This window comes from Neoarius graeffei, chromosome 13 (assembly GCF_027579695.1).
Source record: "Neoarius graeffei isolate fNeoGra1 chromosome 13, fNeoGra1.pri, whole genome shotgun sequence".
Lineage (NCBI taxonomy): Eukaryota > Metazoa > Chordata > Actinopteri > Siluriformes > Ariidae > Neoarius > Neoarius graeffei.
Genome location: NC_083581.1, coordinates 28,438,010 through 28,465,355, shown reverse-complemented (window position 1 = coordinate 28,465,355; position 27,346 = coordinate 28,438,010). Strand labels below are relative to the sequence as shown.

At 41.7% G+C, this 27,346-nt stretch overlaps 2 protein-coding genes across 10 annotated transcripts in view; both read right to left on the bottom strand.

Annotated features, from left to right (window-relative positions):
• Positions 1 to 21,531, bottom strand: part of itih6 (inter-alpha-trypsin inhibitor heavy chain family member 6) — a 57,722-nt gene extending 36,191 nt beyond the window's left edge. For 2 of the 3 annotated variants that reach the window (XM_060937458.1, XM_060937459.1), the window contains exons 1-9: positions 20,772 to 21,531; positions 14,573 to 14,608; positions 9,551 to 9,705; positions 5,700 to 5,810; positions 1,948 to 2,195; positions 1,482 to 1,648; positions 1,265 to 1,381; positions 990 to 1,161; positions 604 to 878 (exon numbers count right to left, since the gene is read on the bottom strand). In XM_060937458.1, coding sequence (XP_060793441.1) covers positions 604 to 878; positions 990 to 1,161; positions 1,265 to 1,381; positions 1,482 to 1,648; positions 1,948 to 2,195; positions 5,700 to 5,810; positions 9,551 to 9,705; positions 14,573 to 14,608; positions 20,772 to 20,882 — 1,392 coding nt within the window. In that variant the 5' untranslated portion in view covers positions 20,883 to 21,531. Of the gene's footprint in view, positions 1 to 603; positions 879 to 989; positions 1,162 to 1,264; positions 1,382 to 1,481; positions 1,649 to 1,947; positions 2,196 to 5,630; positions 5,811 to 9,550; positions 9,706 to 14,572; positions 14,609 to 20,771 lie in introns of those variants that run through there. The other variant, XM_060937460.1, reaches the window with a different exon arrangement.
• Positions 21,532 to 26,656: 5,125 nt separating this feature from the next.
• pfkfb1 (6-phosphofructo-2-kinase/fructose-2,6-biphosphatase 1) overlaps positions 26,657 to 27,346 on the bottom strand; it is an 80,600-nt gene continuing 79,910 nt past the window's right edge. For 5 of the 7 annotated variants that reach the window (XM_060937451.1, XM_060937454.1, XM_060937455.1 and 2 more), the window contains 2 exons: positions 27,121 to 27,335; positions 26,657 to 26,985 (listed from right to left, as the gene is read on the bottom strand). In XM_060937451.1, coding sequence (XP_060793434.1) covers positions 26,926 to 26,985; positions 27,121 to 27,335 — 275 coding nt within the window. In that variant the 3' untranslated portion in view covers positions 26,657 to 26,925. The remainder of the gene's footprint in view (positions 26,986 to 27,120; positions 27,336 to 27,346) is intronic. The other 2 variants (XM_060937452.1, XM_060937456.1) reach the window with 1 other exon arrangement.

Genomic DNA, 27,346 nt, shown 5'->3' with positions numbered 1-27,346 from the left:
AGTTGGCCAGAGGTTTGAGACTGGGACGAAGGTTCACGTTCCAGCAGGACAATGACCCTAAACATACTGCTAAAGCTACACTGGAATGGTTTAAGGGGAAACATTTAAATGTCTTGGAATGGCCTAATCAAAGCCCAGACCTCAATCCAATTGAGAATCTGTGGCATAACTTGAAGATCGCTGTACACCAACACAACCCATCTAACTTGAAGGAATTGGAGCAGTTTTACCTTGAGAAATGGGCAAAAATACCAGTGGCTAGATGTGCCAAGCTAATAGAGACACACCCCAAGAGACTTGCAGCTGTAATTGCAGCAAAAGGTGGCTCTATAAAGTATTGACTTGGGGGGGTTAATACCTATGCACACTCCAGATTTCTGTTTTTTCATCTTAATTATTGTTTGTGTCACAATAAAACAACAATTTGCACCTTTAAACTGGTAGGCATGTTGTGTAACTCAAATGATGCTAACCCCCCCACAATCCATTTTAATTCCAGCTTGTAATGCAACAAAACAGGACAAACACCAAGGAGGATGAATACTTTTGCAAGACACTGTAGTTCCTATATATCACTGAGAACAAAGCATTATGGCTGCATACCATCCGTGCTATCCCACGGTTCTCCAAAGCCAGACGTTTCAGTAGGGTAAAATCTGCATCATCTCCGAATGCCAGGGCAAACAGAGAGACTGAACCCATCGCACTCTGAGCATTATGCAGAATGACCTCTTGTGCTGTCACTCCAACTGTAGCCTCTCCATCAGTCAGAAAGATGATCATGGGAACGCGTCGTGGTGATGACAATTGGCTATCAGGAGATGAAGAGGATTTGATCAGCTGTGCTGCTGAGAGAAGAGCTGCATTGATATTTGTCCCTACAGATGAATAAATACGGGGGAGAAAGATGTTATTCATGGTCTATATACAGTGTTCAAGTCAAATATATGACTTTATGAAAATTTGTAGGGACACTGATGGACACCTACAGCCATCTGCAACGATTTTCTTAACAAATTCTTTCGCATCCCGGATGTTCTGCTTTGTGGCTAGCACAGTGCGGGCTTTCTTCCAGATCTGCACTTTATCCGAAAATGTAATGAGATTGAAGTAGTCACCCTCACGTAAGTCACCCAGGATTGTAGATATCGCTGCCTTAGTCTGGGTCAAGAAGAAACACATATGATGCCTAGTTACTGGCCAGGAATTATGTGGTGAATTGAATTACATTTTCATAATTGATAAGATGACACCTTTATGACACCTGTTTGATCTTTGTCCCGATCATGGAACCACTGATGTCAATGACGAAGATGATATCTTTCGAAACTACTGGCAGGCCCCGTGGAGAAAAGTAATGAACAAAGTAGCCATTGTGCACCTGAAAATAGAACCAAAGGAACTAAATATGAAAACCTCTTACTGGCACAGCACGAAGAGTCTGTGTGTGTGTGTGTGTGTGTGTATGATAGTGTCATAACCTGGATGTCTCCCATGAGATCTCTTTGCTCAACATCATACTGGAGGACAAAGTCTGCATTGATACCTTTGGGGGAGATGGTCTTCTGCTGCTGCAGGCTGGGGTTGTAATGAATGTGAGCACAGTATAAGTTCTGCTGTACCTGAGTGGAGGGAGGCTCTGCCTCAGCTGTAAGCATGTGCAAAGAGTTTAGCTTCAGCATTCTGAAATCATTAAAGGTTATTAAAGTAACTGCCTTGATTTAAAAAAAAAAAGCTTAAAAGGCTCCTTGATCTCAATTCAGTGTTACTGGGAGCTGTTTCATCTTAAAGGAATCTTTTAAAAGAAACCACACCAAACTGGGAGTACAAATGTAATGACACTAAAATAACACAGGATAAAGCCTTAACATGCAGTTGTTTAGCCAGGAGTTTCAGCCCCATACTATTGTGATTACAGACAATTTCATGTTTGTCTCTAATTTGCACCTTGGTCAGTGTTGGTGAGCAGGCGACTGGTCCTGAGCGGTAACACTTTGATGAAGCTGATTCCGGTCCTCTCCGCTATACTAACATCTACAGAGAGATTCTGCACAGGTTGCCCAGGCCTGAGACCCAAGGCCAGCTCATAGCACCCTAGCCGGCGTGTCAATAGCTCCTCGTACATCAGGGAAAAGTGCATGCGGACTCCAGGATGCACAGTGACAGCCACCCGAAACTTCTCAATCTCCCGCTCCCTTTAAATCAAAGGAACAGAATACTAAAACAGGAAAGAATGAATAACTCAACAAATCTATGGCACTTTTAACACAATCCCATTTATGAGTAATGCTAAATAACATCATAATTGGACCTATTATGAAATACATACTGTACTTCTCTGAAAAAGTGTCAATAAGAAAACATTTGTGCACTGCGGTATGCTTTAAAGCAGGAGTGTCAAACTCATTTTAGGGAATAAGCCACATAACACTTCATCCAAATTCCAGTGGGCTTGGAAAAAGGAAGGATTTAACAAACAAACAACAACAATAATAATAATAATAATAATAATAATAATAATTATCATTATTATTATTAGTGGCACAGTGGTTAGCATAGTCGCCTCACAGCAAGAAGGTTCTGGGTTTGAGCCCAGTGGCCGACGGAGGCCTTTCTGTGTGGAGTTTGCATGTTCTCCCCGTGTCTGCGTGGGTTTCCTCCAGGTGCTCCAGTTTCCCCCCATAGTCCAAACACATGCAGCTAAGGCTAATTGGTGGCTCTAATTTGACTGTAGGTGTGGATGTGAATGGTTGTTTGTCTCTATGTGTCAGCCCTGCGATGATCTGGCGACTTGTCCAGGGTGTACCCCGCCTCTCACCCATAATCAGCTGGGATAGGTTCCAGTTTGCCCATGACCCTGCACAGGATAAGTGGCTATGGATGGATTATTATTATTATTATTATTATTTTGAAGGGGCGGCACGGTGGTGTAGTGGTTAGTGCTGTTGCCTCACAGCAAGAAAGTCCGGGTTTGAACCCCGTGGCTGGCGAGGGCCTTTCTGTGCGGAGTTTGCATGTTCTCCACGTGGGTTTCCTCCAGGTGCTCCGGTTTCCCCCACAGTCCAAAGACATGCAGGTTAGGTTACCTGGTAAATTGACTGTAGGTGTGAGTGTGAATGGTTGTCTGTGTCTATGTGTCAGCCCTGTGATGACCTGGCGACTTGTCCAGGGTGTACCCCGCCTTTTGCCCGTAGTCAGCTGGGATAGGCTCCAGCTTGCCTGTGACCCTGTAGAACAGGATAAAGTGGCTAGAGATAATGAGATGAGATTATTTTGAAGTAGGGACGCTCAATATAATTTGACAAATTATTTACAAATAAGAAACTTAAACATCGTATTGTTGACTGCATAAGTATCTACCCCTGTTGGTGTGAAACTCTTAATTACAAACTTTACATATTACAACATTTACATATCATTTACACATTTTGTCAGTGTGGGAGTGAGGGTGTGGTCGAGCATCAACTGTGAACGGCAGTCAGGTTGAACCAGCAGGTAACATGTGACAAGTTACTAGACCTGTGTCTAATTACTGGCTGTCTATTAACATGTGTCTCTGTGTGTCTTTCAGACAGCCAGTAACGAGAGAGAGAGAGAGAAAGAGAGAGCTGTGTTCCCCAAGGTGTGTGGTGTCTGTGTGTATGTTTAGTAGTCACTGAAAAGTGCAAAAATAAAGTGCACCTTAAACTGTCGTGCCTGTCTCTGTGTTCCTCCTTGCTCAATCCAAAGAGAACCTTTACAGTCAGTGACTGAGTTTATATTCCTGAGTTTATTGCTCTATTTTTACCTCTTTTGGGAGAACAAAGACTCACTGTTGTTTTTTTTTCTTCAAATCTTTCAATTCTGTTACAGTCTACAGGATGATTTTAGTTTAGAACACTCATTAACTTCCCTTGATGGGCCAGATTAGAACTTCTTTCGCATGGGTCTCCGGCCATGGGCTGTATGTTTGACACCCCTGCTTTATGTACATACCGTAAATCCTCTAATACTGGCCTGTATTCCATTACTGGCCGGGACTCTAATATTGGCCGGTCTCGCTGTCGGAGGAGGTAAATAATGGCCGGACTCTAATACAGGCCGGGGCTATAACCAACGATGTTTCTGAGATCATAGTGTCCTTACACAATCGTTCCGATCTGAAAGACAATTGTGATCAGTGGCGCCACCAGGCGTATGGCCGTACGCACTAGGCGTACCTTGGGGAGAGAGATATTTTTTTTTAAATTATAATTGTTACCTGAATGCTTTGGCAATGCAACATAATTTGAGAAAGAGAGAGACATGTGTGTGCCGGCGCATTTGTGTGCTTCAGGAGTGGGCGGGGTGTGCGTGACCAAGAAAGCTCATTGGTCAATGCAGATATACTTTTCTTGCACCACTGAGATTCTCTCCAGTTTTGAGAAACGGAGACAGACAATCGTCAGTAGTCAGAGCTTGTGCGAGAATTTATTGAGAAGCGAGTCAAAAATGAGTAAAAGAACCCTGAAACAAACGAGCTTGTTTCAGACTTTTACGAAAAAGTCCAAAAGCAGTGATCCAGGGGTGTCATCTGCTTGCCAGTCCTCTCCAGTCTCAGCTAGTAACACGGCACCGGCAGCTTCCACTCCTCCGCAACCGAGCAGCAGTGCGCTGCAGCTGGATGCGAGCTCAGTTCCTTTGAGGGAATTGCCTTCATCTACCTCTGAGTTTGAAACTAGCCATACATCCAATGAATTCCATATAAGAACACCTACATCTCCCCATGTCCCTTACGATCAGAAGTAGATGGTTGCTCCACCTTGCTGACAAATGAGCCATCAGATAGCTTTACTAATGAGCCCCGAGTCAGCCCGCTATCACTGACATCACATTTATCAGACATAGGTAAACTTCAACCAGATGCCTTAAAATGTGCACCGGACTCTGTAAAGCTCAATGTCCTACAGAACCGCTTCAAACCAGACAGAGGGTGGGTGGCTCCTTCTACTCTGATTTTCAGTAAACTCAGAAAAATACCCGAGGAGTTTTTCAGCGAGTCTCTGTACCCCACGTTGCGCTACAGTGCGTGTCAGAGTCGTGCGTGCGGTAGTGCTGAGCAAGTTCACTAGATTCTAATCGAGGCTATAAAGAGTTTATTGTTTATTGTCGTGTGTAGTTCACATATGTTGTTCAAATATCAGCCTGTGTTCATGGAAGGCTATTGTTCAATTTCAAGTTAAAGTTCTATCGTTGTTTTGTGTATAAGCCTATAGATCGACTCTTCATAGAAACTGCAGCACGCAAGCGTTTTTTTTTTTTTTGGGGGGGGGGGGGATTACACCGCTAGTGCGTACCTTACAGTTCAACCCTGCAGGCGCCCCTGATTGTGATTACCGGTAGGTCTGGTGGTAACCAGGCAACCAAGCATCAACCTATTTTATAGGTTCAAATAGACACAAAATCTCGTTTTTATTCATTCCACTGGTAGTCTGTTTTGCTCAAATAGAAATAGAGGCCTGCCTCTAATTCTGGCCTCCTTCCAATAATGGCCTGGACCAAGATGCACTTGAGTGAAATAAAGGCCCCGGCCTATATTAGAGGATTTACGGTATAGACCTTTAACAAAAATGTACATGGCCTATAGCATTTTCAAGTGAATGTCTGCTCACTCAGTCAATGCCAAAAGAAACATGGCGTAATCCCAGCAGAGGAGGTATCAAATACACTTTTGGACTGACTTGGTGGCAACAAGTCCTGTTGTTTTCCCCTGCTTCTTGGCATCATCGTAGATCTTCCTGGCAGCAGCTCTCTCCTTCACTTCGGCCACATGGACTTTACCGTTAGATGTGCTGAGGTGTTATTTACAAGAAGGGAAAAAAAAGAATAATTCAAACTAAAGCAAATGTCACGTCATGTCAAATCCTAGACAAAAGCCAAAGTTCTGGTGAATTAAAGATTATTGAGGCTATTTGCATTTGTATATTTGCAATCCTTTTATCCTTTGTAATTGCCCGGTCAGGGCCATGGTGGTCTAAATGAGGCTATAGTTTTGTTTATATTTTGGGAATTACAATCCCAATTCCAAAAAAGTTGGGATGCTGTGTAAACTGTCAGTAAAAACAGAATGTGATAATTTGCAAAGCATCACCTCTACTTTTAACAACACTCTGTAAATGTTTGGGAACTGAGGAGACTAAATGCTGTAGTTTTGAAAGAGAAATCTTGTCCCATTCTTGCCTGATATACAATTCCAGTTGCTCAACAGTTCGGGGTCTCATTTGTCATACTTTGAGCTTCATAACGCACCAAATGTTTTAAACGGGAGACAGGTCTGGACTGCAGGCAGGCCAGTTTAGCACCCGGACTCTCTTACTATGGAGCCATGCAGTTTTAATATGGCACATAAAGCGGTTTGGCATTGTCTTGCTGAAAGAAGGAAGGCCTTCCCTGGAAAAGATTTAGTCTGGATGGCAGCATATTGCTCTGAAATGTGTATATCATTCAGCATTAATGATGCCTTCCCAGATGTACAAGCTACCCATGTCATGTGCACTAATGCACCCTCATACCATCACAGATGCTGGCTTTTGAACTGTGCACTGATAAAAAACCGGATGGTCCCTCTCCTCTTTAGCCTGGAGGACATGGTGTCCATGATTTCTCAAAAGAATTTCTACTTTTGAGTTGTCAGAACTCGGGGCAGTTTTCCACTTTGCCTCAGTCCATCATAAAGGAGCTCAGACCCAAAGAAAGTGGTGGTGTTTCTGGATATTGTTTATACTGGGTTTTAACTTGCATTTGTGGATGCAGTAATGAACTGTTTTCACAGATGATGGTTTTCTGAAGTGTTCCTGAGCCCATACACTGATTTCCACTACAGACACATGTCTGCTTTTAATGCAGTGTCACCTGAGGGCCTGAAGATCACAGACATCCAATGCCAGTTTTCAGCCTTGTTTCTTGCATACAGAGATTTCTCCATATTTCTCCAGATTCTCTGAATCTTTTAATGATATTATGTACCACACATGATGTGATCCCCAAATTCTTTGCAATTTTACATTGAGGAATGTTATTCTTAAATTGTTATACTGTTTGCCCACACAGTCTTTAACAGAGTGGTGAACCCCTCCCCATCTTTACTTCTGAGAGACTCCACCTCTCTGGGATGCTCTTTTGATGCACAATCATGTTACTGACCTGTTGCCAATTAAACAAATGAGCTTTTTTTAGCATTACACAACATTTTCAGTCTTTTGTTGCCCCGGTCTCAACTTTTCTGAAACATGTTGCTGACATCAAATTCAAAATGAGCATATATTTTTCAAAAACAAAAAAATTTCTTAGTTTCAACATTTGATATGTTGTCTTTGTACTATTTCCAATGAAATATAGGGTTTCCAGGATTTGCAAATCTTCACATTCTGTTTTTATTTAGTTTACACAGCGTCCCAACTTTTTTGGAATTGGGGTTGTAGAATGAACTAAACTGGTCAGAAAATACAGCAGACAGGTACAAACGTTGAGCAAAAGGGGTTTTAAAAACATCTATAGTTGAGACCAATTATCCAGGGGAATGATGCCGCTGAGGTTGAGGAACTCTCAGAGCCAGAACGCACATACCATGCTGACACTGAAGACATTTCCATCACTGGGTTTTGTCTTTCCAGTGTGTCAAAAAAATTATGTTTTTGCCGAATTCAGGTTTAAAGCCAGATCCAGATGCAGATATTTAGAGCACTAAACAGATACAGATATAGATACAGATACAGATAGTGGCATTATGCTACCCACTGACCTCAGGTTACCTTACACCATCATTTCCACATATTTGTTTCTCCCTCAATAACTTCACTTAAACGCGCTGTGTATCCTGTTTAAGGTGGTGCAAAGAACCTAATATTAAGCTGACCCCTTTACTTAAACATATTTAAATAAAAATCACCAAACCCACCAAAATAAACAGGCAGCTTTGAAACAAGGCTTGTCTCAGACAGAGCAACGTTGAAAGGGGAGTTTAAGGGCCAGTGGAAAACAGATGCAACAGTATGTGTGCTGTGTGAGCCAGAGAGAGATCTGGAATAGCTGTTCATGGCAGAGTGAGATGATGAATACAGAACTCTGTTATATTCCGCATAACGTCAGTTTTCTAAAGACAAGTGTCAGCATGTGTATGCACAGTTTTGTGTGTGAACCTTTGTGTGCAAATACAGACATTCTTGATTCATATGCGACACATTCAACCGGTACTTTATAATTGGAAATACTCCTGGGCATATGTGTGTAGGTGTATTGTACTTGCATGTGGACTGAATGTGTTTGTACACACGTAATGATACGTGAGGGTGTACTCCTTGGCCATGTGCCTTATTAAACATCAGTGGGCAGGAGGAGGAGGAGGGGAAACATGGCTAGCTCATGTCATTTTCTCTCTTAGCTCTCTGACTTCTTGCTACAAAGCCCACTATTCATCTGACCTCAAGGTTCCCCATTCGTCAATCACTTCCACCCCTAAATTCAACTCCTGGCCGCTTGAGTAGCCAGCCTACCATTTTCTTATTTGTGGGCATCTTGTTTACACTGAGAATTCTTTTTAAAGGAAAAGTGGTTTTCAGACCTCTTAGTCATATACAAACGTGTCTTCTTTCCCCCAGAGGTGCTTCGAGAAAACGTCTGTGAAATTTTATTTCAGGATTAAACCCCAAAGGGTCATTTTTAAACCTTTCATTTCTCTCAGAGAATGAAGAGAATCTTTCTTGTGTTGTCTTCAAATATCGTCTTATCAAGAATCGATCACATAATTTAGCTTGGCTGTGTCTGTGAAGGTTCTCGGTCATCCAGGTCATCGTAAACTGTAGGTGCTAAAGAAGGCAACTGGACTTGCTTGAAACCCTTGAAGATGTTTCACCTCTCATCTGAAAGGCTTCTTCCAAAAGCAACCCTAAGGAGAGTCATTGAGGTCACATGGGTCATGACCCTAACACCTACAGGATGACGGAGAGGGTCAATGACCCATGTGACCTCAATGACTCTTCTTAGGGTTGCTTTTGGAAGAAGCCTTTCAGATGAGAGGTGAAATGTCTTCAAGGATTTCAAGCAAGTCCAGTTGCCTTCTTTAGCACCTATACGATTTAGCTTAGCTGTGCTTTGCCCATTTTATTGTTGACTATTACTTGACTATTTGCTACTTCCTTGTGGATAAAACTGTATTGTATTTGTCAACACATAATTCTATACAATTTATGAACCATAAAAGGCCTTATGTAGTAAAACCATGGTGCTGTTGAACATTTGAATCAGAAGGCATTGATTACTTCTCCACAACTGCCAATTTGACAATAGTGCCAGCTGTAATTCAAATCGCAGCTTTAAACCAATGGTCTCATTCGAATATTTTTTCATTTCTGTAGCAGCCGCTTTTCTTACAGGGATTTGTAGGACTTTTGCATCTAAAACGCTTATTCCTAAGAGGCCCTTTCCTTCATTTCTAGTTCTTAGGTCAGTATTTTGTTGTTCAACACTTACTTTTAAGACGTGTTCAGGATAGGAGAACAAAAGTGTAGAAATCAATAGTACCATTATGACTCACATGGTAAAGTTGGAGATGAAGGCTGAGGGAGGCAGGTCAACCTCAAACGCTGCCTCTTTGGTGAAATGGAGCTGGTTCCACACTGTACTTTCTACTGTGGTGAAAGCATAGCGGGAGATGACGTTGCATCGCACGTGGTAATCTGTGATCTTCAACTAAGATATCAAAGGTTATGGTTAGTGAGTACATAATAGTGAAAGTGCAGAACAATGAGTCACCAGCAGTGGATCTGAGAAACCCTTCTCATCTCATCTCATCTCATCTCATCTCATCTCATCTCATCTCATCTCATCTCATCTCATCTCATCTCATCTCATTATCTCTAGCCCTTGGGTGGCCAACCCGCGGCTCGCGAGCCGCATGCGGCTCTTTGCCCGGTGTCATGCGGCTCTTACGTTCATATCGAAGTTTGTGTTTGTGGGTTTTTTTTATGTGCATGTGCGCTTTGCTTGAGTTCAGTATGGTATTTTCGTCAAATACATCTTCGCTTTGCTTGGGTACATTACGGTATTTTTAGGTCATGTCAAATGCGCATGTGCATGAGATAATCGCTAAGTTTTTGGGCAAGGTGTATCTTGTGTCAAGTAGCCTCTCAAAATGGCAATGAAAAAATGCACAGCAAAACGAAAATATGAAGACGAACATAGGACATTTTTAACAGAGTGGGAGAGTTTATACTTTTTTGTTGAACGTAATGGCAAGCCATTCTGCCTTATATGTCAGTCGTCATTAGCTCATTTCAAAGCTTCCCGCCTCCCTGAATAAGCAAGGAGCCAGATATGCAACACTAATTGAAACCTGCACGAAAGCTTTGAAACCCGGTTCCGTGATATACAACTGAAAAGGCCACAGATTACGTTCCTTGTCGACCCATTCAATGCGGAGATGGACTGTTTGAAAGCCCTGCTTGTCACAGATGAGGCTGCGGCTGAGTTGGAGATGATCGATCTTCGTGAGGAAGACCAACTGAAACCTGTTTTGAGGGAAGGCACCATTGAGTTTTGGAAAAGTGTGCCATTGGAAAAATACCCGAATGTGAAACAGGCTGCGCTTAAGATACTGTCAATGTTTGGGTCAACATACGTCTGCGAGTCTGTGTTCTCTACCATGAAACGAAGTCAAAGCATCGTTCTGTTCTGACTGACACCCATGTGAAAGAACTGCTTCGAGTGGCAACGACGGAATACAAGCCAGATTTGAAGAGGATTGTTCAAGGCAAGGAATGTCAGAAGTCCCACTAAGCAACATGCATAGTAAGTGCACACAATATTGATTGCTGTAAATGACTGGCCTGTGGTATTAGTACTGACTGAAGGAGTAAATTTCTCTCATGTTGGCATGTGACATTTACTATTAATCTGGCTGAGCAGAGGTGCGTGTGCGTGTGTGTGTGTGAGAGAGAGAGAGCGAGGGGGGGCGATGTTCATGTGCGGTCATGTGTATGGTGTGGCTTTTTTTTGGTAATGCCATGAGTCCCACTAAGCAGCATGCATAGTAAGTGCACACAATGTTCATTGTTAAAAATGACTGGCCTCAGCCTGTGGTCTTAGTACTATAGGAGTAAATATGTTGGTGTGTGACATTTACTATTAATCTGGCTGAGCAGAGGTGTGTGTGAGAGAGAGAGGAAGGGATGGGTGATGTTCGTGTGCCCATGTGTATGATGTGGCTCTTTGCGGTAATACAGTAAAAAATGTGGCTCTTGGTCTCCAACTGGTTGGCCACCCCTGCTCTAGCCGCTTTATCCTTCTACAGGGTCGCAGGCAAGCTGGAGCCTATCCCAGCTGACTACGGGTGAAAGGCGGGGTACACCCTGGACAAGTCGCCAGGTCATCACAGGGCTGACACATAGACAACCATTCACACTCACACCTACGGTCAATTTAGAATCACCAGTTAACCTAACCTGCATGTCTTTAGACTGTGGGGGAAACCGGAGCACCCGGAGGAAACCCACGCGGACAACATGCAAACTCCGCACAGAAAGGCCCTCGCCGGCCACGGGGCTCGAACCCGGACCTTCTTGCTGTGAGGCGACAGCGCTAACCACTACACCACCGTGCCGCCCGAGAAACCCTTCTATAAACTATAATACAGTATACATCTGTGCACTTTGATTCTGTGTAGTTCATTTATTCCTGCAGAGTGTTTGCTTGGCCCTTGTTCAGACCACATTGGTCTGGCTAAGGATGTCATGGTACCTGTACAAATATTAGGAAAAACCTTCCTTCATATCTGATATGCACATATATAGTAAACTTTTACACCAGGTACCAGCAAATATTTAAAAAAATAACATATTACAGAGTGTGTCCTTTTTTAAAATTCTATTCTTGAACTGTACATTTATTTAGCTGCATTTGGAAACAGGTCTTAGGTAATTATTGATCATTATCTGATCTTATCTAGTCACAGGATATGAAGGTTACAATCTGATTGGATCTCTGTACTTCAGGTTTACGTAACACAATGATTTTTCAGAGCAGGATGTAGTAATTTGAATGGAATTTCAAGGCGTCCTGTCTTTAAAGTTTTCTGAAGTTTTGATTAAAGCATTTATAAGATTAAATGAGATATCCATGCCAACGGGGTTCAGGAAAGGTTCTATGGCTGGTTGTGAAACAACAAGTGTGGCCTTTTTTCCAAATTTCAGATATTTCATAACTCTATATATGATCTGGACAAGGGTGTTTTACTGGGAAATACACCACTCGTATTTTTCATACGAGCTCCATCTGGGACATGGAGAACCAAAACCATGACATACATTTCTATATGTCTCTTGTGAGGAAATCGTTGAATTGTTTTGATAAATTTGGGTTCTTTTTGTTTGTGAATGTGTCAGTATAATAAAAAGAAAATCACACATTGGCTTGAAGATATGAAGTTTATCTTCTCATGTTGAAAAACTCGCATTTTTCATTAAAAAAATACATCGTGGATCTGAGTGACATTTTTCAATAATATTGGGTGCCATTTTTTGTGGTATATCAGATATATTCCATTCAGTTAGCATGATATTGAATGAGTCAAAGAAGAGTAACTGAATGGAATATATCTGATATACCACGAAATAAAGCCAACCAATACTATTATACATACACATTCCTTTGGGGTGTTCAACGTGTCTTTCTTTTTCAAAATGGTCTCAAAATCTTCCGTATTTAATAACGCAAACCTGGCAGCCATGTTTGTTTACAGATTGTCACAGTCGCTAACTAGTGCAGAAGTTTTACATCTCCGACGTGTGACGTCATGTTGTCTTGACAACCATACAATATCATAAACTATATTCAACGCTCATTCTCCATTGGGTAGAGTGACGTAATACATGTAGGATGAGTGATATGCTAACAATGTTGCATGCTATCAATCCAAATGAATGAAACCCGCTAGAAGGGAATAGAACGCATGTTTTTATTCCATCGAGAAAGTCTCTTGTATGTATAATAATTAAATAATATTGGCTGGCTTTTTTCGTGGTCTATCAGATATATTCCATTCAGCTAGCATGATATTAAATAAGTCAAAGATGAGTAGCTGAATGGAATATATCTGATAGACCACAAAAAAAGCCAGCCAATATTATTATTATCATACATACACACTCTCTTCATATCAGTGTTCTCAAAGGCCAATGCTAGCTTACCCATGACTCAGTGCTGTTAGTGTGGCAGTGCAGTTACCTTCTAGCTGGTGTAGTGTTAGCGAAGGTCAATGCTAGCGCAGTCAAGACGAATATTATTGTTATTATTTTCCCTGTGTAAATTACTTAGTTACTTTTAAAATCAATATCAAGAACCACACACAACGGAGCGACCTGGCAGCCAAAATTCTCTCAAAATCTTCTGCTTTTAACGAAGCAAACCTCACAGCCACATTTGTTTTCAAACTGTCACAGTCACTCGCTAGCGTGGAAGTTTTACATCTCCGATGTATCTCTTTTCCAGCTTTTCGATGTCCGTTGGTATGTTTTTCTCTTGTAAATATGCGTGAAGAATATATAATAAAGTTTTAGTAGCCTTTCGGGTGTTCGGTGCGTCTTCAGTTTTCAGTTTATTTATTTAGTGCTTAAACCTAGCACTGGATTAGCCTTGTCTTCTCTCTCTCCCGGCCGACAAAGAAACGATTGTACACATGCGCAGCAGAAAAGTTTTGTCATTGGATATTCAAATGAGCTCTGACGTGTGACATCATGTTGTCTTGACAATATGCAATATTACAACAATATTGCACGCTCATTCTCCACTGGAGAGAGTGGCGTAATACATGGAGGATAAGCGATATGATAACAATATTGCATGCCATCAATAAACCCACTAGAAGGGAATAAAATACGTTTTATTCCATTGAAAAAGTGTCCTGTATGTATTATAATTCCCGATATTTCACTCCAGTGACGTCACTCCCAGTGTTTTCCCACTGACTAGACGTGTTATCAAAATGGTGACCCAGTTTACAATTAAAATTCTTTTCATTACCTTCCGTGTACTTTTTTGTGGATGTGTCCATATAATATAAAGAATATTACACGGTGGCACGAAGATATGAAGTTTGTCTTCTTGTGTTGAAAATACTGTATATATCATTCGTTTGCTTTGCTCACCCCGTGAAATATGTCCATCACTCAAAGATAAACTTCATATCTTTGTGCAACCATGTAATATCCACTTTATATGGCAGATAGATGAATAAGAATTGACAAAAGGAGAAAATAAAACATGAAATTCGTTTGTGGTTTTTACATTATCAAATACACGAGTATTTGAGCGAGACAAAAGCTGTAGCAAATCCTCAAATTTCTTCAGAAAACAACAACAACAACAACAACAACGAATAAGTCCATATAAAATTATGATTAGCCCAAAATCCTTGGCAGGACTAACCAGTGTGCAGATTATTAAAGTAAATATGGGTTCATTTAACATATTTTTCAGTCATGTCAGTATTATTGGTGAATGTTCTCACAAGTTAATGATAAAAAATTATTTCTGTAGATGTATTATAAAATCCAGTACTTACTGCAGGTTTAGCTGTCTTGCTCTGACGCCTTAATCGCTAGAAGAGAAGCAATACCACAGAATGACAGTTAGAGAGTCTCTTCGACTGATTTTAATAATTTTCAGAATTAATATTAGATGGCTTTTCTAAGAGATTGTTTTTCAAAGTCTGGAGCCAAATGGTACACAGCAAAAAGCCATTCTTTGAACGTTTATGCCACAAAGACACAAATTATAGTCTTGCCTTTTTGTTTAGACTGGTCTTTGGCACAAGTATGAATTACCAGACTCTAAAACAAGCATGACCAATGAGAGTTTGACTACAATCTGAAGTGTGTATATCATCATAAATGAAACAATTTTACATAAAAAAAAATTATTTTATGTAATTAATAATCAAAGTGCATGATGAACCAGATTAACATTTAAATGTACTATAATATTGGAAAAAGAAGGGATAAGAGACCAGTGAGCTATTAGAAGACAAGAAGCGAAGCTCTCTGCCCCTCAGTCCTCAGTTTGCTCTGTCACTCTGACGCCAGTGTGTGAGACGTGGTTGGGGCTGGATGTCGTATTAAAATAGACTGAATCAAAGCCATTCATGAAAGAGGGGCAAATGGAGGTAAATATCAGTACTGTACACACACACACACACATGAATTTCAGATGTTAATTATGCACATAAATGATTACTGTGCTAGTGTATTACCGTATATCCTGCTGAGATGCAGGAAATACATTACAAACAGTGAACAGTGTGTGCTGTTCCCGTATTTGTGTGTGTGTGTAAATAAAATAAAATTACTCTGACACTCCAAGTCATACGTCATTGGATCCAAGTGCAAACAAACAGTTCTAATAAGCTTTACAATTCTTTCCACATGCACACACTTCTATAAATTAGACAGACTATAAACTGGCGGCACGGTGGTGTAGTGGTTAGCGCTGTCGCCTCACAGAAAGAAGGTCCTGGGTTTGAGCCAGGCCGTGGCCGGCGAGGGCCTTTCTGTGCAGAGTTTGCATGTTCTCCCCGTGTCCGCGTGGGTTTCCTCCGGGTGCTCCGGTTTCCCCCACAGTCCAAAGACATGCAGGTTAGGTTAACTGGTGACTCTAAATTGACCGTAGGTGTGAATGTGAGTGTGAATGGTTGTCTGTGTCTATGTGTCAGCCCTGTGATGACCTGGCGACTTGTCCAGAGTGTACCCCGCCTTTCGCCCGTAGTCAGCTGGGATAGGCTCCAGCTTGCCTGCGACCCTGTAGAACAGGATAAAGCGGCTAGAGATAATGAGATGAGATGAGACTATAAACTTTAATGTAAAGAAAAAGTCAGGTATTTATAAAAGACAGATACCCAGAGTGTGCAGTGTCTGTGCTGAAAATGTAGATTTGCATGATTTTTTTTTAGCAGATTGAGGTGTTTTTGTAACATTGTCTTTTGTACAGTAGTTACAGTGGTGCTTGAAAGTTTGTGAGCCCTTTAGAATTTTCTATTATTCTGCATAAATATGACCTAAAACAACATCAGATTTTCACACAAGTCCTAAAACTAGATAAAGAGAACCCAGTTAAACAAATGAGACAAAAATATTATACCTGATCATTTAATTATTGAGGAAAATGATCCAATGTTACATATCTCATCTCATCTCATTATCTCTAGCCACTTTATCCTGTTCTACAGGGTCGCAGGCAAGCTGGAGCCTATCCCAGCTGACTACGGGCGAAAGGCGGGGTACACCCTGGACAAGTCGCCAGGTCATCACAGGGCTGACACATAGACACAGACAACCATTCACACTCACATTCACACCTACGGTCAATTTAGAGTCACCAGTTAACCTAACCTGCATGTCTTTGGACTGTGGGGGAAACCGGAGCACCCGGAGGAAACCCACGCGGACATGGGGAGAACATGCAAACTCCGCACAGAAAGGCCCTCGCCGGCCACAGGGCTCGAACCCGGACCTTCTTGCTGTGAGGCGACAGCGCTAACCACTACACCACCGTGCCGCCCTGTTACATATCTGTGAGTGGCAAAAGTATGTGAACCTTTGCTTTCAGTAGACAAAGAAGAAACTTTTATTTGTCACATACACACTTCAAGCACAGTGAAATTCATCCTCTGCATTTAACCCATTTGAAGCAGTGAACACACACCCAGAGCAATGGGCAGCCACACTAGAGCACCCGGGGAGCAGGTACCTTGCTCAAGGGCACTTTAGCCCAAGACCACCCCACGTTAACCTAACTGCATGTCTTTGGACTGTGGGGGAAACCGGAGCACCTGGAGGAAACCCACGCAGACATGGGGAGAACATGCAAACTCCACACAGAAAGGCCCTCGCCGGCCGCTGGGTTCGAACCAGAACCTTCTTGCTGTGAGGTGACCGTGCTAACCACTACACCACCATGCCGCCGGTATAACTAGTATCTGGTGTGACCCCCTTGTGCAGCAATAACTGCAACTAAATGGTTCCGGTAACTGTTTATCAGTCCTGCACACCGGCTTGGAGGAATTTTAGCCCATTCCTCCGTACAGAACAGCTTCAACTCTGGGATATTGGTGGGTTTCCTCACATGAGCTGCTTACTTCAGGTCCTTCCACAACATTTCGATTGGATTAAGGTTAGGACTTTGACTTGGCCATTCCAAAACATTAACTTTATTCTTCTTGAACGACTTGTGTGCTTAGGGTCGTTGTCTTGCTGCATGACCCACCTTCTCTTGAGATTCAGTTCATGGACAGATGTCCTGACATTTTCCTTTAGAATTCACTGGTATAATTCCGAATTCATTGTTCCATCAATGATGGCAAGCCGTCCTGGCCCAGATGCAGCAAAACAGGCCCAAACCATGATACTACCACCACCATGTTTCACAGATGGGATAAGGTTCTTATGCTGGAATGCAGTGTTTTTCTTTCTCCAAACATAACGCTTCTCATTTAAACCAAAATGTTCTATTTTGGTCTCATCTGTCCACAAAACATTTTTCCAATAGCCTTCTGGCTTGTCCACGTGATCTTTAGCAAACTGCAGACGATCAGCAATGTTCTTTTTGGAGAGTAGTGGCTTTCTCCTTGCATCCCTGCCATGCACACTATTGTTGTTCAGTGTTCTCCTGATGGTGGACTCATGAACATTAACATTAGCCAATGTGAGAGAGGCCTTCAGTTGCTTAGAAGTTACCCTGGGGTCCTTGGTGACCTCGCCGACTATTACATGCCTTGCTCTTGGAGTGATCTTTGTTGGTCGACCACTCCTGGGGAGGGTAACGGTGGGCTTGAATTTCCTCCATTTGTACACAATCGGTCTGACTGTGGATTGGTGGAGTCCAAACTCTTTGGAGATGGTTTTGTAACCTTTTCCAGCCTGATGAGCATCAACAACACTTTTTCTGAGGTCCTCAGAAATCTCCTTTGTTCGTGCCATGATACACTTCCACAAACATGTGTTGTGAAGATCAGACTTTGATAGATCCCTGTTCTTTAAATAAAACAGGGTGCCCACTCACACCTGATTGTCATCCCATTGATTGAAAACACCTGACTCTTATTTCACCTTCAAATTTACTGCTAATCCTAGAGGTTCACATATTTTTGCCACTCACAGATATGTAATATTAGATCATTTTCCTCAATAAATAAATGACCAAGTATAATATTTTTGTCTCATTTGTTTAACTGGGTTCTCTTTATCTACTTTTAGGACTTGTGTGAAAATCTGATGATTTTTTAGGCCATATTTATGCAGAAATATAGAAAATTGTAAAGGGTTCACAAACTTTCAAGCACCACTGTACATATATGACATGGCACAAGTTTAGTCTTCTTCAACTTGTATAACTGTATCTATGTGGCTTAAGGTTTATTTGGAAGGTTCAAAGTGATTTGGAGGGGATAGAATTTTGATACATCTGATAGTTGAGACCTTTTGGGGATATTTGGCTGCTCCTTATGAAGGAAAAAGTTTTGTTGTTGTTGTTGTTGCTGTTGTTGTTGTTGTTGGTGGTGGTGGTGATGATGGGTTAACAAGAAACTGCAGCTTTTTTTCTTTCTTTCTTTCTTTCTTTCTTTCTTTCTTTCTTTCTTTCTTTCTTTCTTTCTTTCTTTCTTTTTTTTTAATTAAAAGAACCAAAAGTTTCCATTTGGTTACTGGTTTGGCTCCATTAAAGGTGTAGCATAGTATTAATTAGCTGCATTAAAATTATGTCAGTAGAAGGTTCTCACCAAGATGTGTGTCTATGTGTGTCAGTTGTAGCTCTTGCTGTTCTGTGTACACTCAAACAAACAAAACCAACAAAGGTTCTTAAAAGATAGGGTTTCTTCAAATCACTCCTGCTAGGGGTATCTGGTCATTTAGCACACAAGTCTTTTAGCACAAATCCAAAGTCCATCCATCCATTATCTGTAGCCGCTTATTCTGTTCTACAGGGTCGCAGGCAAGCTGGAGCCTATCCCAGCGGACCACTACACCATCGTGCCGCCCCAAATCCAGTCTTTTAGCACAAATCTAAAGTCTCTTAGCACAACTTTAAGTTCTTTAGCACAACTCTGGATTATGGTCACAATAATCGAAAAAAATACTCATCTTGATATAGGAAGGGGTTTATTATGATTGCTTAGGGACTGGAAGCCGGAATTTCTGCTGCCGATTCTTTGGGGTCTTTGTATTTAAGCCATAACAAACCTTGAATTGTGGGCACCTTCATAGATAACTTCGGTCACTTCTGATTATATCCCAGATTCAACTGACTGTCAATAATTGCGCATTTGCTGAATTAATTAACCAGGGGATTATGTCTCTTGCCCTGCTTGACAACATGAATTTTGCGGACTAAGAAGTAACCAACAGTTGCGATATGTAAAGAAATTAAAGAAACTTCCACTAAAGTATCCTAGAACGAATGGCAATTAAATAAAAGTGCAATATAAATGTTCAAGAATGACAAAACAACCAAAATTAATAAATCAATTGTTTATAATATGGCAACTGTGAAGCAAGAAGAAGATGAAGAAGAAGAGATTACGCTAAGATGTTTGATGATCAAGACAAGTCTTGAAGCTGTGGCTAGTTTACAGAGAAATTCACTTTTTGATCGGAAACTCAGCAACTTTCATAAAAAAAATCCATCAAACATCTTTAAACATGATCAGTAAGTATTCATAATAAAGATTAAGCATTCTTGGATCTTGTGCTAGAGTTGGGCTAAGAGACTTTAGAACTTGTGCTAAAAGACTTTGCGCTAAAAGAATTTTGTGCTAAATAACCGTAAACCCTGCTAGGAATCTTCTTGCAAACATCTACGGTACATTATGTTTCCTTTAAACTAATATCACTAAGGGGGCGGCACAGTGGTGTAGCGGTTAGCGCTGTCGCCTCACAGCAAGAAGGTCTGGGTTCGAGCCCCATGGCTGGCGAGGGCCTTTCTGTGCGGAGTTTGCATGTTTTCCCCGTGTCCATGTGGGTTTCCTCTGGGTGCTCCGGTTTCCCCCACAGTCCAAAGACATGCAGGTTAGGTTAACTGGTGACTCTAAATTGACCGTAGGTGTGAATGTGAGTGTGAATGGTTGTCTGTGTCTATGTGTCAGCCCTGTGATGACCTGGCGACTTGTCCAGGGTGAACCCCGCCTTTCGCCCGTAGTCAGCTGGGATAGGCTCCAGCTTGCCTGTGACCCTGTAGAACAGGATAAAGCGGCTAGAGATAATGAGATGAGATGAGATAATATCACTAAGATCTGAGTTCCTCCGCTTTGAGAAAAAATTATAAAAATGCAGAACACAAGTTGTTGTTGGGTTTTTTATGGATGTTTTTAAAAATGATTATGTTCAACATATACAATGTTTCCTATCAGATCAGAGAAGGTTCCATGAGACTGTTGAGAAAAGTAAGAACCCTTGACTCTCACCTAGAGCTAGTAGGAAAAGGGAAGACCTCTTGATGAGCCCTTTTATTAGAAATACTTCACATTTTCTGCTGAATTCTGCTGAACTAAATGGCTTGGAATAAAGGCAGCTGTCAAGTGGATAAATGCCACTGGAAACACACAAGTACTCACTAATAAATCACACCAGGCTATCAGAAAATGTGCTTTTGCAGATTTACAGATGAATACAGACTCTGCTCTTCAAAAAAGGAAGAAATTATATGTCTTTAGATTCATCATTTGATCCATAAATGGAGATTATCACACACACACGCACACACACACACGCGCTCACCGTGACCGCGGCGCCTCGCGCATCTGTCCGCGTTCTGGATTCCGCTGCTTCTCCAACACACACCGCAATCAGGAGCAGCTTCACCGCGACCCCGTACACACTCACAGCCATCTTTAATTAATATAACGGTTCTGTTCAGCCTCCGTCAGCTTCATGCAGCCCACAAATGACGCATTGTGTGACTATTTAAGCTGTGCGTTTCCCTGTTTTCAAGGCGTAAATCCCTCCTCCGGGTATTTACACAAGTTCTTCACAGAACCGGATCGTAGCGCGGGATAGAACCGGACTGTGGCGCAGGAGAGAACCGGACCGTGGCGCAGGTGACAGCCGGACCGTGGCGCGGGATAGAACCGGACCGTAGCGCAGGAGACAGCCGGACCGTGGGATAGAACCGGACCGTGGCGCGGGATAGAACCGGACCGTGACACAGGAGACAACCGGACCGTGGGATAGAACCGGACCGTGGCGCAGGAGAGAACCGGACCGTGGCGCAGGAGACAGCCGGACCGTGGCACAGGAGAGAACCGGACCGTGGCGCAGGAGACAGCCGGATCGTGGGATAGAACCGGACCGTGGCACAGGAGAGAACCGGACCGTGGCGCAGGAGACAGCCGGATCGTGGGATAGAACCGGACCGTGGCGCAGGAGAGAACCGGACCGTGGCACAGGACACAGCCGGACCGTGGCACAGAATAGAACCGGACTGTGGCGCGGGATAGAACCGGACCATGACACAGTCCCGTACCTGTGGGAGGGCTACATATACAGGAAAAGAGGGGGTGTGTATTGGCTCAAGTTCAAGTGCAACTCTTTGCTGGAAATTTCGCGCAGTCCTGCCATCGTTTGGAGGCCCCAAGTATCCTCACACTGTTAACCCGTGAATGACCGCTCTGTGTGTGTGTGTGTGTGTGTGTGCGCACGCGCGCGTGCGCTGCGTCCTTTTCCGTACAGCGCCCTGTTGATATGTTTCTTTAATTGCAATACTGAGGTGTATTATATATACGGACACTAGTGTTTTACTGGGAAATACATCACTCGTATGTTTCATCTGAGCTCAATCCGGGACATGGAGAACCAGAACCGTGATATAAATCTCTATATGTCACTCTTGAGGAAATCGATGAATTGGTTTGATAAAAGTGGGTATATATTCACTCATATATATATATATATATATATATGGGCGGCACGGTGGTGTAGTGGTTAGCGCTGTCTCCTCACAGCGAGAAAGTCCTGGGTTCGAGCCCTGTGGCCGGCGAAGGCCTTTCTGTGCGGAGTTTGCATGTTCTCCCCGTGTCCGCGTGGGTTTCCTCCGGGTGCTCCGGTTTCCCCCACAGTCCAAAGACATGCAGGTTAGGTTAACTGGTGACTCTAAATTGACCGTAGGTGTGAATGTGAGTGTGAATGGTTGTCTGTGTCTATGTAGCCCTGTGATGACCTGGCGACTTGTCCAGGGTGTACCCCACCTTTCGCCTGTAGTTAGCTGGGATAGGCTCCAGCTTGCCTGAGACCCTGTAGAACAGGATAAAGCGGCTAGAGATAATGAGATGAGATGAGATATATATATATATATATATATATATATATATATCCACCACTCGAAAATAAACTTCATATCTTCACATAACCATGTAATATCCTAGATGTATGAGATTGAACTCATTATATTGGGACAGTCTTTGAATTGCCACCTTATCTAAGCTTCATTCCCGTTAATAAACCAAAATAATCCCCAAGCTACATTTCTGAAATCCTCGAAGTGCTGAGTATATCTACATGCCCATCCATCCTCATTTTCTATACCATTTATGTAACCAATCCCAGCTGACATTGGGTGAGAGGCAGGGTAGACCCTGGACAGGGTCGCCAGTCTGTGAGCCACAGAGAGCCATTCACACAACTCCACACAGAAAGACCTCCAGCTGACTGACAGGTTCAAACCCAGAACCTTCTTGCTATGAGGTGACAGTGCTAACCACTGCACCACCCTATATCCTAAAGAAGTTTACCCCTTTATCAGAACCATTTATAATGACATGTTTGAGACATATTTTCATCCTCAGTGCTACATTTCAAACATTATTTACTTTACCTAAAGTACCAGTCAAAAGTTAGGACACACCACCTCATTCAATGTTTTTTTCTTTATTTTTATGAATTAAAAGTCACTTCTTCATGTCTTAAAGTAATGATGAATGTCATTTGTCTTTACTTAGTTGAGAGGTTCTTGACAGAATGTGGATTACTACATTTCTGGATGGAATAGGGCGATTTCCTGTATTTTTATTATTTATTGTTTACTGTTTAATCTCAAACACATTAAAAAGGTAAGAAACTCGTCCACTAATTAAGTTTTGACAAGACATACCTGTTAATTGAAAAGCATTCCAGGTGACTACATCATGAAGCTGGTTAAGATAACGCCAACAGTCTGCAAAGCGTCATCAAGGTAAACGCTGGATACGCTGAAGAATCTAAACTATCAAACATTTTGTTTTTTTAAACACTTTTTTTATTTACCACATAATTCCATTTCATACTTCTGATAACTTCAGTATTGTACAACAGAAGATCTTGTGAATCATTCACACTTTGACCGTTTATGTATAGCAGCAGTAAATCAAATTTAAATAACAGGATTTGAAAAAAGTATTAGGACAGCACGGTGGTACAGCATGTCACGTTCCCTTCTCACAGCTCCAGAATCCCTGGTTCTATCCTGATCTCGGGTTACCATGTGGAGTTTTACATGTTTTCCATGTTTGCATGGGTTTCCGTTGGGTTCTCTGGTTTCCTCCCACCGTCCAAAAACATGCAGGTGGACTGACTCTGCTAAATTGGTCCAACATGTAAACGTGTGTGCATGATGCAATCCGAGTGTTCTTGGGGTAGGCTCTGGACCCTGTTCAGGATGAAGGAGTATTTAATAACTGAATAAATCTTCTCCAAATTAACCATCAACATATTCCAGTGTGAAGAATATTTACTAAAGAAGTAAACTTACATATTGAGACTCTGTACTACAACCCCAATTCCAAAAAAGTTGGGACAAAGTACAAATTGTAAATAAAAACGGAATGCAATGATGTGGAAGTTTCAAAATTCCATATTTTATTCAGAATAGAACATAGATGACATATCAAATGTTTAAACTGAGAAAATGTATCATTTAAAGAGAAAAATTAGGTGATTTTAAATTTCATGACAACAACATAGCTCAAAAAAGTTGGGACAAGGCCATGTTTACCACTGTGAGACATCCCCTTTTCTCTTTACAACAGTCTGTAAACGTCTGGGGACTGAGGAGACAAGTTGCTCAAGTTTAGGGATAGGAATGTTAACCCATTCTTGTCTAATGTAGGATTCTACTGTAGTTGCTAAACTGTCTTAGGTCTTTTTTGTCGTATCTTCCGTTTTATGATGCGCCAAATGTTTTCTATGGGTGAAAGATCTGGACTGCAGGCTGGCCAGTTCAGTACCTGGACCCTTCTTCTACGCAGCCATGATGCTGTAATTGATGCAGTCTGTGGTTTGGCATTGTCATGTTGGAAAATGCAAGGTCTTCCCTTTCCCTTTCCAGATGTGTAAGCTGCCCATGCCACACGCACTAATGCAACCCCATACCATCAGAGATGCAGGCTTCTGAACTGAGCGCTGATAGCAACTTGGGTCGTCCTTCTCCTCTTTAGTCCGAATGACATGGCGTCCCTGATTTCCATAAAGAACTTCAAATTTTGATTCGTCTGACCACAGAACAGTTTTCCACTTTGCCACAGTCCATTTTAAATGAGCCTTGGCCCAGAGAAGATGTCTGCACTTCTGGATCATGTTTAGATAGGACTTCTTCTTTGAACTATAGAGTTTTAGCTGGCAACGGCGGATGGCACGGTGAATTGTGTTCACAGATAATGTTCTCTGGAAATATTCCTGAGCCCAGTTTGTGATTTCCAATACAGAAGCATGCCTGTATGTGATGCAGTGCCATCTAAGGGCCCGAAGATCACGGGCACCCAGTATGGTTTTCCGGCCTTGACCCTTACGCACAGAGATTCTTCCAGATTCTCTGAATCTTTTGATGATATTATGCACTGTAGATGATGATCTGTTCAAACTCTTTGCAATTTTACACTGTTGAACTCCTTTCTGATATTGCTCCACTATTTGTCGGCGCAGAATTAGGGGGATTGGTGATCCTCTTCCCATCTTTACTTCTGAGAGCCGCTGCCACTCCAAGATGCTCTTTTTATACCCAGTCATGTTAATGACCTATTGAGTTGCAATTTGGTCCTCCAGCTGTTCCTTTTTTATACCTTTAACTTTTCCAGCCTCTTATTGCCCCTGTCCCAACTTTTTTGAGATGTGTTGCTGTCAGGAAATTTCAAATAAGCCAGTATTTGGCATGAAATTTCAAAATGTCTCACTTTTGACATGTGATATGTTGTCTATGTTCTATTGTGAATACAATATCAGTTTTTGAGATTTGTAAATTATTGCATTCCATTTTTATTTACAATTTGTATTTTGTCCCAACTTTTTTGGAATCGGGGTTGTAAGTAACATTGTATCATTTCCTTCTTACAGAAATAACCGCAATAGCAGGGTTTCATATTTCAATTCATATCCAAGCTTTACTAAAATTCAATAGGAACAGATTAAATAAAACTCACTATACGTACTATAGTACACTAATCACTAAACACTCACAAGAACTTTTCCACTATAACTTGACTGAAGAATCTCAGACTTTACCAGAATATTTATTTAGATGATTTTTACCAGTTCTGCTTGCAGTGGGATGAGAGGAATTTAGTGAAACCTCATGAAATAGTTGTGGTCAGTTTGTTGAGGTTATGAACTGTGGAGATGACAGATGAGGTTTGTTTGGTTGCTGTCCGAGGTCCTGATGTCTAATTCTAAACTCTAAACTCTCTCTCTCTCTTTCTGTTTATTCATCCTGATCTCTGTCTGTCTGTGTCTGTCTTTCCCTCACACTTTCTCTGTCTCTCTCACTTTCTCACTCTGTCTGTCTGTCCATCCAGATCTCTGTTTGTCTGTCTCTCTGTTTATATCTCCTTCACACTATCTGTATCTCTGACTCTCTCTCTTTCTCACTCTGTGTCTGTTTCTCTCTCTCTTCCTCTGTTTTTCTGTCTGTCTCTCTTTCTCTTTTTGTCCATTCCGATCTGTTGGTCTTTCCCTCATACTTTTTCTCTGTCTCTCTCACTCTCTTACGCTGTCTGTCTGTCTCTCTCTGTTCATCCATTCTGATCTCTGTCTATTTGTCTTTCCCTCACACTTTCTCTCTCTCTCCATTCTGATCTCTATCTGTCTTTCCCTCACACTGTTTCTCTGTATCTCTCTCACTCTTTCACTGTCTGCCTGTCCGTTACTCTCTCTCTGTTCATCCATTCTGATCTGTCTTTCCCTCACATTTTCTCTGTTTCTCTCTCTCACTCTGTCTGTCTGTCACTCTCCATTCTGATCTCTCTGTCTTTCCCTCACACTTTCTCTCTTTCTCTCTCCATTCTGATCTCTGTTTGTCTGTCTTTCCCTCACACTTTCTCTCTCTCTCTTTCTCTCCATTCTGATCTCTGTTTGTCTGTCTCTGTCTATATCTCCTTCACTCTATCTGTATCTCTGACTCGCACTCTCTCTTGCTCTCTCTGAGACAAGGTAAACCATACATTGGTCAAGAAAACATTCTAAAGATCTCTTTTTTTATTCAGACATGTAGTCTAAAATAAGCTCTCCAGTGCAGCATCACTTTCACACACGCTAATAATAACAGCTGTGCTAATATTCACTACCACAGCATATACTTACGGTACTGTAATATAACAGTTCTATAAACAAAAAATATCAAGTAACTGAAGTTTCAGACACAGTAGAGTCAAATATTTTATTTTTCCTCCATCAATGAAACTCGTTTCAGAAGAAGCCACGACTGGATCGAGCGTTGTGTGTTGCAGTGTACGGCATAGAATGTCTGACAATCCATAACATGTTATAACAGTTGCAGTGTAATGAATTATATTTAGAAACTGAATTTTATGGAGCAAGTAAAGAGAAGCAGAGTGATATAAACAGCGAATAAGTACCGGAGCTGTTATACTGAATATCACCTCTTTTGTGTGGATGTGTTGTATAAGCTGTGTTAGTAATGTTCTGGAACAGTGTGAAGTGCTTCTTCTGGCTGTCTTGTCACATCCACATTCTAAGAAACAAACAAAATATTCAAATAAACAAATATAATATGTTGATCCACATATTCAGAAATAATGCTGAAACTGCTGCTCTGTTAATTCTGTATGTACGCTATGTGTACTGTGTTATGTATTCGGGTGACTACCGCCGGTTTTTCTCTGTGTGTGTTCACTGCTTGGATGTTTAGATAAATAGATTCCACTTTGCATCCTATATGTAAATAAAAAGCATGAACAAAAATCAGCAAAATTGTTATGAATTTATGAAATAGTATAAAGCAGGGCTTCTGATACCGACCGTAGGCCACTGGTGTTAGTTTGAGTACTGTATGGAGGGGACATTTAAGGTACGGAAGCTCATCTGTGGAGAAA